Source organism: Brachyhypopomus gauderio, chromosome 7, assembly GCF_052324685.1.
Source record: "Brachyhypopomus gauderio isolate BG-103 chromosome 7, BGAUD_0.2, whole genome shotgun sequence".
Taxonomy (NCBI): Eukaryota; Metazoa; Chordata; class Actinopteri; order Gymnotiformes; family Hypopomidae; genus Brachyhypopomus; species Brachyhypopomus gauderio.
The window spans coordinates 5,360,153-5,371,706 of NC_135217.1; the positions used below are offsets into that span (position 1 = coordinate 5,360,153).

At 42.7% G+C, this 11,554-nt stretch overlaps 3 protein-coding genes and 1 non-coding gene across 7 annotated transcripts in view; 3 read left to right on the forward strand and 1 right to left on the reverse strand.

The window, feature by feature from the left end:
- doc2b (double C2-like domains, beta) overlaps positions 1–1,283 on the forward strand; it is a 125,657-nt gene extending 124,374 nt beyond the window's left edge. For both annotated transcript variants that reach the window (XM_077011116.1, XM_077011117.1), the window contains one exon: positions 28–1,283. In XM_077011116.1, coding sequence (XP_076867231.1) covers positions 28–164 — 137 coding nt within the window. In that variant the 3' untranslated portion in view covers positions 165–1,283. The remainder of the gene's footprint in view (positions 1–27) is intronic.
- Positions 1,265–5,986, reverse strand: LOC143518569 (L-asparaginase). 3 transcript variants are annotated; one of them, XM_077011125.1, is made up of 7 exons: positions 5,756–5,986; positions 4,314–4,409; positions 4,073–4,236; positions 3,753–3,836; positions 3,353–3,452; positions 3,177–3,239; positions 1,265–3,092 (listed from the first exon to the last, which is right to left on the reverse strand). In XM_077011125.1, the coding sequence occupies exons 2-7, from the start codon at positions 4,404–4,406 to the stop codon at positions 2,958–2,960; spliced, it is 639 nt and encodes a 212-aa protein (XP_076867240.1). In that variant the 5' UTR covers positions 4,407–4,409; positions 5,756–5,986; the 3' UTR covers positions 1,265–2,957. The 3 variants fall into 3 exon arrangements, with proteins under 3 accessions (XP_076867240.1, XP_076867241.1, XP_076867242.1); XM_077011126.1 differs by lacking the exon at positions 4,314–4,409 and having other exon boundaries at positions 5,818–5,986; XM_077011127.1 differs by lacking the exon at positions 3,753–3,836.
- A 1,408-nt stretch (positions 5,987–7,394) lies between these two features.
- Positions 7,395–10,587, forward strand: LOC143518571 (uncharacterized). Its single transcript, XM_077011128.1, has 8 exons — positions 7,395–7,520; positions 8,165–8,221; positions 8,489–8,533; positions 8,714–8,793; positions 9,038–9,083; positions 9,662–9,714; positions 9,953–10,007; positions 10,454–10,587. Exons 1-6 carry the CDS (start codon positions 7,419–7,421, stop codon positions 9,665–9,667), a joined length of 336 nt encoding a protein of 111 aa, XP_076867243.1. The 5' UTR covers positions 7,395–7,418; the 3' UTR covers positions 9,668–9,714; positions 9,953–10,007; positions 10,454–10,587.
- On the forward strand, positions 8,840–8,973 carry LOC143519807 (small nucleolar RNA SNORA18). Its single transcript, XR_013132549.1, has one exon. It is a non-coding gene; the product is annotated as a small nucleolar RNA SNORA18 (small nucleolar RNA).
- Positions 10,588–11,554: the final 967 nt, after the last annotated feature.

Genomic DNA, 11,554 nt, shown 5'->3' on the forward strand with positions numbered 1-11,554 from the left:
AATGTGTTTTTTCAACCCTTCACCCAGGCGGAGTTTCTCTGGGCATCAACGCCAATGGGGAGCGTCTTAAACACTGGTTCGACTGTCTCAAAAACAAAGACAAGAAAATCGAGCGCTGGCACACGCTCACCAATGAACTCCCCGGTTCAGGCTTCAATGACTGAAGATGGCCACGCCAGGGAACCCAGCCCCGCCCCCAACACCTAGCCCCACCCACTTGCTGTATGAAGTCAGCTTCAACACAGCTTTGAGTTGGTCCCTCCAACACGCCAGTGGTTGGACCTGAAGCAGTTTCCCACTCTCGTGTCTCCCAGTCTTTATATGTACATGGCCTGGTGGTGACTTTGCTGTTTGGCTTATATAAGGGTCTTTGGTCAGCATGTGTTTATTCAAAAGTGCTGAAAACAGTGTGGTGTGGCTCTTGCAAATGGCAGAGGGTCAGTTTCTCGCCGATCACCTGTGTACAAACATTTAAACATACTGTTAAACCTGCTGATCCTTCTGATGTCTTGGCTCACTGGTGTTTAGTATGTATTCAAAGATGTGGTTTACACAAAACATCAATGGATGCTGATATCACAAATGTACATATTTTTAGCACTGGGGCTTCAAATAGATCATTCTGAGAAAAAAAGGGAAATCCTTGAAAACCCATCTATTGTTTACATATAGGATATAGATAAAACTCTGAAACCGATCCAATACATTTAGAGCATATACTACTAACAGCTGTGAGGATGTCTCCATTACCCATTAAGATGGGGGGGTGGGGGGGGGGGGGTGAGGAGTACAGTTTAGCAGTTCATTTCATTTTATTCTCCCAAGAGTTTTAACTTCCTTTAAAACCCTTTGTGTGTTGATGAATGGGTTTTATTTAGCCATCTTTTTCTACATCAAGCCTGAGAATATCCAGGTGGGACCGACGCTGAAGACATGATTGACCTTCCGTCCTGTTTACATATAAAACCCAAGAAATGCCTACAGAAAAGGAATCATGCTTCAGAAATGGTTCATTCATTATACCTTTGCCCTATGACATATTTATTATAGTACGTGTATGGTAATGTTTCTGTAGATTCTTGTAGAACCGTCTATGGATCAAGCCAAGTAACTATACGTAACGATTACTAACAAAAATTACTGTATGGTCAAAAAATTGGCTGATGTCATATTGAATGTTTGTAAGGAGAATTTAAGAAGAAAATCACTAATAGATAAAATTGAAATTCATTATCATTGAGATTTATTTGAAAGGATTTTTTTTAAACATTTTTGCCAATAAATTGATCCAATAATAACTCTATAAATACATCATAGTTTTAATTTGTAAAATATTTGGCATGCAATCAGTGGTCATTTTTGTTGTATTACTAAGCTTTGATCTATTTATTTTCATTGTTTATTTTTTTAAAGCTAGTATTTCTGTTTTGTGTTGTACAATTTAGAATGTTATGTGAGCTAGCAATGTTTATGGCTAGTGGCCATCCATTTTCAAGTAGATTTTAGAATCCTAAAGATGTTGATATTTTCATATGGCCCAGGTATGTGAAGCTGAGGTTTTAGTATGTAAGCCTTGCTCGGTGAGACAAACATTCTGGCTATCAAAGCACTCGGCAGCCAGGCTTGTGACATCTTTTGTAATCTGTCTGCCTTTGTACTCCAAACTGTATGGCATAAAAACTGCATGCAATGTTCTTAAATCGTCATTAAACTGACTTTGCTCAATGTCATTTTATTGACTTTGCTTAATGTTTGATACTGCTGGTCTCTTCTGTAAAAAAAAGAAAGAAATCACACTGGATGCTTTACGAATGTCAGCCTTTTCTTCTTGAACGTTTTTTGTACCTTCGAACGCTGTCGCATTGCCCGTCATGCTTCTCTATTGACCGGAGATGTGATTGCATGTAATAACAAAAAAAGTCTTGGTCTGTTTCTTTCCCTGTTCCTTTTTTTATGACTCAGGCGATTGTTTGCATTTTAGTGGTTCTCTGATGAAATCAATATATTCCTATTCCTTAATCCCCTTAACTCTTGCACCGAATGGCCGATTAATCGTGCCTTTTCTTTTGTATCAGTGTGGGTTTTGCACCTCTCACTTTACAGAGATTCCTAGGAGGATATTAGCTTTTATTATGGCGACTATATGATATGACATTTGGCATATTTATATTCCTGTCTGTGTTTTACTGTCAGAATATTGTATCACTGAATATACCAGTCGACGACACGTTCCTGATGTGTCCGTACACCATGTGGTTGTGCTGGTGGAGGCTAGGGTGCAGGGTTGAGGTGGAAGACACTAAATCAGAGAAACCACAGGTTCTGGTTTATGTTGTTTAGCAACATTGTTGGACGTGTGGAAGTAAAGAACACATCACACGTACACCAATAAGGATCCTTATGCTTGACTTCTTCAAAGTGCATAAATTGTTAATGTACTAAAACCATTTCAAATCACACCTGGTGATCTCACAGACACCTGGGGAAGGATTTAGGTACCTGAGGACATTGTGATCAACACATTAAAACCAGAATCTGTTGTTTCCTTAATGTCCCTTTTGAAAATGTTGTATGAAAAAGTATATCTCAAGTGTGTTTTTTTTTTTACTCTGGCAAATGATGTACAATTTATATATGTTCTAAATTGGAAACCCATGTCTAATAAAGTAGAGAACCAACATAAAATCAGATTTCCGTTATTTCCTTTAAGAAACATCGGTGTTAATAGTGTATTAGAACTGCTAATAGTGTATTGGAACTGCTAAGACACCAAAATATTAGTTATATAGAACCAATTTTCATCCTCGCTGTTCAGTTTTAAGACAAAGTGATAGAACATAAACTGATAAAACTTGTAAATTGTGCCACGTTAAAATGATAAATTAGAACAAACAAGTCAGAACCACCTGACCGAGGCTTTAAATGAATCCGGGTCAAGGGTCCACTGCTTTCAGCATCTAGGCCTCCAGTGTCCGCTTAGTGGCTTCTTTCTTGCCTCTCATGTCAGCTTGCTCCAAGAGTATCCTCACTATATCTTCATAGCCAAGCCGTCTGGCATCGTCCACTGGCTGGTTGTTGTAAATGTCTCTTAGCTACAGTGTCGACAGCAATATGTGGTTCAGAAACAGTTAAGGATGGATACGTTTCTTTAGATTGAGTATACTTGGTCAGTATACCTCCAGATTTGACCCATGACCGATGCAAAACTTGACCATCTCAGGCTGATTGGAGGAAGCCGCCTGTTGAGTTGGAGTAAAATTCCAAGAAAAAGAAACAGGATAGGTGCTTTATGTATGTAATGTTCCCGCAAGAACATCACAGGAGGGTCGTGTAGAAGAGAACAGTGACTAACCACATGTAAGGGAGTCCTGCCCTCAGTATCAGTGAAGTTAAAGCTCACCCCTGCCTCCTTCCACAACTCCATCTGTTCTGAGTACCCTAGGTAGGCAAGACTGAAGAAACACAACTGTTCTATCAGAACACAAAAGATTGCAGCATTTTATATCCAAATGTACTATATAAAAATAATTTGAAAATGAGGATGTAGCTATATATGTATTAAAAGTGTGAGGCATACATGATCATTACAATCCCACATATATGGTTAATATAGTCTTCATTTTATTTTTAACATTTGAATAAAAAAATAAACACTTTGCAAATAAAGTCTGAGCTTCTGATTTTACATTTCTTGGTCATTTAAATAAAAAATGGGAGGATATTTCAGAAGGCAGTATCATATCCCATCTCACCAGCACATTTCAGTTCCTAGTTCAACAGAAGTCATTTCCAGATGAGCCCCATTATCCACCAGCAGTCTCACCACTTCCAAATTTCTAACAATTTAGAAAGCTTCAGATGTGATTACATCTAAATAAATGCGATTTGGAATATGATAAAAAATATCTACACATCACATTTGCAAACGTAACGTTGCAAACGTGCTCAAACTCAAACTCGGGTGTTTTATGGTCTTAATCAAGACACCCTTCTTCCAAAGCAAAGCCTTTTATGAAAGCACATCATGAATGCGCAGGCAGGAAAATATGGCACATAACAGCCTGTTGCACACTTGCTGCGGATGGCATCTCGGAGCGGGGTGTTCCCGTCCACGTCTCTGCAATTGATATCGGCACCCTCCCGCAGCAGGAAGCGCACCGTCTCGACATCACCCACCCCGGCCGCCACGTGAAGAGGGGTCCGACCGCGCGAGTCTGCGGCTGACACGTCCGCGCCCTGCGGTGAGGAACCAGCGTGCTCAGCGGTGTACATAAAGTCAGCCTCGAGTCATGGAGTCATGTGGAGACTGTTACTTGCTGTAGATGTGCCTCCAGACCGAGGAGATCTCCTTGCGAGGCAGAGGTATTCATCAGTAGGGGGAAGAGGGCGAGTTGGCACGCCTTCATCTCCTAGATCAGGGATAATCAATTAAATCTTTCCGCGGTCCATTTTTGGCAGATAGCTCAGACCTTAGGTCCGGGTCCGCGGTGGCGAACGAAAGTTGTTGAGGGGGGGGGGGGGCGCGAACGAAAGTTGTTGGGGGGGGGGGGGGGGGGGGGGCGGCGAACGTAACACTCAAATGGGTGGTGAACGTAACACGTAAATTCTCCGGTTTAAAATATAGTCTCCCGTTACATTTTTTTTGGCATTTTGGTCTGTATCCAGTTAATCAGGAATGTGATTGGGTCCGGACAGGACGGCGTTCGGGTCCGGATCCGGACCGCGGTCCGCCATTTGGTGATACCTGTCCTAGATTAATGTCATTTCGGAAGAGGATCAGGTGGATTTTTGCATCGCCTGTCAATCAATAATCATGCTAAATCTCCCCTGGTCCTCGGGTCCGTGGTAAATTAAAATGCAGGCGAAATGAACAGCGAACATATGGTAAAATACAGAGACTATATAACTGAAAATTAGACAGCAGACAGTGATTCCCGGTGATTAAACAATAATTTCTAAAAACACATGTCCTCTGTGTAAAGCAGAGGTCACCCTGAAACCTCAGTTGCCTGAATTGTAGGTTACTTGGTCACAATTGTAAATTGTAATGAATCGCCAGTGTCACGCTACGGTCCCCGAACCCTTCCTTTGGGGCGTGTGTTAACGTTGTCTGCGTCTGTGTACCTCCGTGGGTGCGGGTGCGTCTTGTCATTATCCGTCTCACCTGTGGCTCGTCTCGTCATCACGTGGGGTTGATGTGGTCTGTCTATTTAATGTGCGTTCGCGCAGTGTCTTGTGCTCGTCGTTGTCTAATGTTTGAGTCTACACGTTACGTGTGTAAGTGTCTGTTTAGCGTGCGCTATTGCGCAATACCTGTATACATTAAAACGTGTCGTTGTGCCTGTGAAGCTGGATTTGTGTCTCGTCCTTCGGCACGCACCCAACGTCACAGCCAGCCACTTATAGATCCATTTACATGTATATGGTAGATTATTTATTCTCTTTTTACTTCTATAGCTTATATTGATATCTTATAAATACTGTAAATTGTAAATTACTTAATTGTTGATTTATCTAGATAATTAATTGTAAATTGTAATTCTCTACTGCCGCATAGTCTAGGAGCAGTCACATACTCATTTCACTGTGTACCTTGTATCGCCACAATTTATACATGTGACAAATAAAGAATCTTAATTTTAATGTCGAACTGAGTGGCTACTTAGATTATAATTTGCCAAACCCTTAAAGCAGTCCCAGTCTCCCAGTGGATAATAAATAGTTGTTCATGAAGATAAATCAATAAAATACTAACTTAGCAGGCTAAATGGCTTCTGGCTACCACATTAACAGGAGTCCTTCCTAAAACAGACGAACCTCCTCCATATTGTCTGTGCCAAGCCACCCGAGGCGCACTGAAGGTGCCACGGCTGACCCATTACTGAAACAGCTAAACTACAGACAAATCGCGAATTTAAACTCAATGTTGCTAAATAAATATATATATATGTTATCCTGGTAAGAATATTTTTGCTAGCTAGTTATGTTAACTGAAAGTTTTTTTAACGGTCGCTCTAGTTGTGCGCGTGTCTTTAGTGAGCGTCAACGGTCTCGTTTTATTGTAACTAAATTGAGTTATTCTGAAGCGACGTGTATTTCATATTTACAGGGTTGCCAACTTTTCAAGATCGCTTGGAGTGAGATTTGAACCTGGGGGGGGGGGGTGTTGAACGTAAATTGTTACCGGGCGGGGTGTAAAATGGACACAGACTCGCCGGTGGTTGGCGCCAGAGCGAACTAGTAACACATTGAATCATAAGCCCTATCCGGACGGGATTAGTTTCTCAGGGGGTCCTGGGGTAATTTTCTCTTTTACGGGGGGTCCTCTGTGATTTTAATCCCGTCCGGAACGAGCATGTCCGTGTTTTTCTCAGACGTCCTCAGAGAAAATTACAGGCGGAATTACCTACTGTTTTTCGCTGTACTCCGTGGTCGTCTGATAATTTTAGTCCCGTCCGGATCCACATGTCTGAGTTTATACATGCAGACATCACCTCGCGTTTAATAAAACAGCTATATGTCCACTGCCACGCACCGTAGTTACACGTTGGGCGCGCGTTTTCACGGAGATCCACGTAAAGACAGCGGCGAGCGAAAATGGATTTACTGGATTTTTTAATGGATTTATTTTATTTTATTTAACGGATTTATTTAACTATTTACATTCATTAGCGATTTTTTATAATGTGTTTTCTGTATTGGTTTAACAAAATAGCTTAACTTAAACGGAGATCTTAAATGCTGAACTGAACAGTAGTAAAGTTAAAAGTTAAAAAGGAATCATCAGAGTTGGCAGTGTGACATTATTAAACATGCTATCACGTGACAAGGCGATGTCATGTGACCGAGAAAGCCAAAAACTCGCGGGTCCTCCTGTTTTTTCAATTGCTGTCCGGATGCAAGAGTTTTATCACTGAGTACAAGGGTGAAATATTTTTCACAGACGTCCCCCTGAAAAACGAATCCCGTCCGGATAGGGCTATAGATGTAGATCAGAGGTAAATAAACTAGATTTTTTTTCGGCGTGAGAAATCGGATGTGTGGCGTGAGAGCGTGTGAAGTAGGGTTGCCACCTGTCCCGGTTTTCCCGGGCTGTCCCGGTTTTTTTTATTAAACTTATTTTAATTAATTAATAAAAATTAATTTAATGTCCCGGTTTTCACTGGGTTAGTTCAAACGACTATTTAGACTGCTTCTGCACACTTTAAATCCGTTTTTTTTTTCTCGCTGTGTCCATTTTACAGTTACATTCTCAATGCGTGAGAGTTGGCAACCCTGTGATTATTTGTGGCACATGTTGTGTGTTTTAACGCGACGGTTTCAGTGTAACTACAACGTGAGTCACCGTTAAATGTCTGTCGCTATACGATCTCGCGGCGAACCGCGGGAGATTCTCGAATTCTTATTGGCTAGAGTAAATGTGTCGTAAAAAAACTGTCGCAAAGACGGTCGTGAAGTTTGGCGACCTTGTGACGTGCGGTTCTTCCGGTCTCATTCGACGGGTTTGCACGGCGTGTAAGGTGTGTGTGAGAGGACGTCTTCAGTATTGTGATTTTTTTGTGTCATAGTTATTTTAGGGATTGTATTACATTGATTGCTGTAAATTATGTCAAAACAGTTCATGCTTTTAAAAGAAACAACTTGAGCACGTTTACTAGAGTTATTTACGGGTGTATTTGACCACGCCACGTGGTGACTGTAACGCGTGGACGCCAGTTTGAATGATTTAATTTTGTTGCTTCTGCATCGAACTTTTTGATTAACTTCTTTTTTTTGAGTTTCGTAGAGCTGTGCTGTAGTTGAGTTAGATAGCTAGTGTACTGTGGCCAACGTCTCTTTGAAGGAGCTAGCGTATCTTAGCCAGCCTGTGTAAAGACCAGCACACACACGTGGCTCAGGCACTCTGATCTACTCGTTCTGTAGCCATGTAAGATTATAACAAAAGAAATTACTCGACTCGTGGGCAAATTCTTCATATTACATGGCAATATTATACCCAGGTTTGCTTTCATCCCTGCACGTTTAATTGCGGGGGTGACAATGAGGCCTGGAATATCGCCGATAGGATCGCGAGATGATGCTTGCTGCGTTTTGATCATTGCACTTTGGTTTGTTGTAAATGCACGTGATGGTTTACAAATGCAGATATTTCGTCTCTTCTTAGCATGCCCCCGAGTCCGCGTTTGCCCCCCTGCCCGGTACCGTGGGAGCTGCAGTCCCGGTAAGTGGAGGCGCGCGCGCTTTACTTCATGCACAGTTCTAGTCACGGCCCAGTGACTGTGGGCTTAGGAACTAGCACAGTGCAAATACTACAACTCTGTTCTTTTGCAACTCACTGCTGTGCTCACCCAACAGCAGTGCTACTGATGAGAATGGACACCCGTATTTAGCATCGTATTTAGCATATTTTTAATGTCATGTTATTGAAATGATCCACTAGTGATGTGGATCATAAACTGTAAACTGATGTGAAGCACTTGTGTTCCAGGTGTTGCATGCCTGCCACGCATCATGTGCCATGAGCAGGTACCAGGTAAATCTCAGTCAGTGTACTGTTATCAGTACTTGTAATGATGATTGGCTTTTTAATGTTCAACTGCACTTATGACCATGAAAGAGTATGCCTCTCTGAACAATCCACAAAGAACAGAAATATCTCATGTTCATGGAAGTTGGTGCTGTTCACTTACTGCATCACTGTGGTGTTTCCCAGACTCACCTGCTAAATGTAGGTCTGGTCTGCAGCGTTTGGTGTGAAAGCCAAAGAGTGAATCGTACTTCAGGGATTTTAAGGTGAGTATTCCTTGTAATCTGGGCCAGTGCAAGGTGATGATACAACACTGAGGTCTATCCCGACCTGCTCCTCCCTGTAGAGCTGCGTCGTTGGAAATGCCTCAAAGATGAATTCTGTAGTACAGCTTTACCCATAGTGCTACTGCCATTAACTCTGTGGGAAAACGCTGCAGGACAAACCCATGTCACAGTTCTTCTCTCCACCGCCATGTTCGACTCCCTCTCAGGTTCACTGTTGTTACAGGTGTGGTGCCCTGGAGTGTCCACTGGGTGGCGCCCTGCTCTGGCTGGTGAGTGATTTCTGTATGTATATTTTGAAAGACGTCATTGCTGTATGGATAGTCTACTCTGTGGTTTGTTTTAGCAGCACTGTATGGTATCTGCATCCAGTTGTATATCTGACTGGATTGTTCAAATGGCTGTGCAAGACTAACTCGATATCTGCCTCTATGGGCCTTATATCCTTCGTATGTTGGGTCCTGGTGATACCGAGACAGCTGCCAACATTATTTTCTACTTCTGTCGCATGCTTAAATAAAGCTCCATTTGTGCAAGAGATCTGTGAGCGCCATGCGCCATCTGTCCTGGCTGTGGGTGCAGTCTTTAATCTTCATATCTGCTCTTACTGTCTGAGGATTTGGCTTGCTGGTCAAATGTGTCGCTGAGCTTTGATTTTGTGGTGGTTCTGCAGTTAAATAGTTTTTTTTTTTTTTTTGGTAAAAACTACGATCAGGAGCTCTGGCTACTGGAGCTGGTAAAGTAGCACCAGCCTGGTGTGCATATGGTTTGCCCTCTCGCCCCCTTACAGCCAGTTTGGCCTCAGGGTATGTCTTGATTTGTAGACCTGATTTGTAATTCTCCTCTTTAGATCTAGCCCTGAACAGCCATGCAGGGAGGAGGCACTGAAGCAGAAAAGCCTGGGTGAGTCTGCGTTTGTTCGCTCGTTTTGGTTGCCGGTCATATACCAAGGCTTTCCGGACACGCTGTTCCTGACATGCTGTGGACATGACCGAATATTAAAGCTCATCCCTGTGAGTCCCTTCAGCCTTCGCTGACGTGATCCACTGGGAACATTTTAAAAAAAATATATATAATTTAATATATACATAATCTTTGCTTTTTAGTAGATCATTAAAGTGTGATTTCTTTTGTGCATCAGGCCTGCAGACGGAGTGAGATTGGCCTCCCGTAGTTGGCTCTGCTGAGAGGGAAAGGTGAGAAGCTCTTGATGTGTTGTGCGGATCGCTTTCAAAGGGGGTCAGCCACTTCCCACCACTGGCGATCCTTAACGCATTGATCCCATATCATTGCCCTGCAGGATATAATGCAGGGGTTTGGCCAGTGAGATTCCTGCTTTCTAAAGGGCGACATCAATCTGCTCCAGGGTTGTCGAACTGACATTAGTGCCAAGAGTCTTCCTTGTTTGATTTCACTCCTCAGCCCTAACCTGGCAACTAAGTGACTAATAACTCTATAATGCACTTTTGGTACAATATGACTGGTTAATTTTGAATGGAAATGTTTCCATATAGTGTGTTTGGGTAGGCCTGTAATATGTACACGAAACACTTGTAAGACTGGTCTGTGTTGATGGTCCGGTGTTTGTTTGGCATCGTTTCATGTCGTCCTAATGAGTGATTTTCCTTCTTTCCCCCGACAGATGAGCTGGGTTGAGGCGTCTGAGAAGCCGCAGTCCTAACTCGAGTTTCGCTTTGACCATTTTTGCATACATGTCTTTCATTGTCTGTTCAGTCCTGTGTGATGAGTCACTCTCCAAATAAAAGTGTTATGACAGATTGTGTTGGGGGAATTTACTAGTTTACCATCTAGACTGCATTGTCGGTATTATGGGAACTTCATTTTTATGACGTTCTAAAACGAGGCCTCCGCCCTCGTCCTGAAACGTTAGCTCATTTTGAACTGCCCAGAATGGTTAATTGCTCCCCCGTTTAAACCACTCCCGTCCCCCTTTTTGTTTATAAACAGCATGTTTGCCCACCTGCCTGCATTACCCCAGACTGTGTTTCCACAGCTCATTTGGGTTTGTTTTTACTTCTGCTGCTCAGCATTATGGGTGATGGCTTGTAGGCATTGGTTTTTTTTTTTTTTTTTTTTTCTCAAAATAAAGTACACATTACAAAAGGCTTTCTTGGGTCTGTGGCTACATTTTGAAAAGGCTATGACTTCTGTGGAAGGTATTTACCTCGGACTAAAAAGTAAATTGGAGTCTAGAGGGGTCATGGGTGGCATGAACATGGCGGCCCAGGCCAGAATGATGTGGCTTCTCCACCATCAGTTCCCCCAGCTTCACCTGGGTCAGGTGGTCCTGAATTAAGGGTGAAGAGTCCTTAAGTCAAAGACACTTGTGGTTAAAATGCAGCTGAGGGGGAGTTGTCCAAGTCCACTTTATGCTGTCTAATTACCCTTTTGGTCCAAATTGAGGCACTCGGACCTAGGGATAGATTGTTCACCTTAGTTGACTGCATGGGTTCAGTGCTAAAGGTTTATAGCAGGGGTCACCAACCTTTTTGAAGTTGGGAGCTACTTCTTGGATACCAATTATTGCGGAGGGCTACCAGAAAGAAAGTTGTTGAGGGGGGTGGCGAACGAAAGTTGTTGAGCGGGGGGGGGATTGGGTTCGTGTGCGCGTGTCAATTGCTAAGCGGGAAGACCGCTAGCAACCGCGGACAATCGCTAATAGCAGCAAAAACATAAACGATGCAGCGCTTTGGTGCATGGCAATATAGTGAGCTGTTTTTAA

Bases quoted from the DNA above. Each gene is read 5' to 3' on its own strand.
- LOC143518569 (XM_077011125.1), bottom strand. From the start codon at position 4,406: ATGAAGGCGTGCCAACTCGCCCTCTTCCCCCTACTGATGAATACCTCT. The intron at 3,453-3,752 runs GTGAGATGGGAT...GTGTTTCTTCAG, and splicing joins CTAGGAACTGAAATGTGCTG to TCTTGCCTACCTAGGGTACT. The intron at 3,240-3,352 runs GTTAGTCACTGT...CCAACTCAACAG, and splicing joins GCAGGACTCCCTTACATGTG to GCGGCTTCCTCCAATCAGCC.
- LOC143518571 (XM_077011128.1), top strand. From the start codon at position 7,419: ATGTGTCGTAAAAAAACTGTCGCAAAGACGGTCGTGAAGTTTGGCGAC. The intron at 8,534-8,713 runs GTAAATCTCAGT...GGTGTTTCCCAG, and splicing joins GTGCCATGAGCAGGTACCAG to ACTCACCTGCTAAATGTAGG. The intron at 8,794-9,037 runs GTGAGTATTCCT...CTGTTGTTACAG, and splicing joins CGTACTTCAGGGATTTTAAG to GTGTGGTGCCCTGGAGTGTC.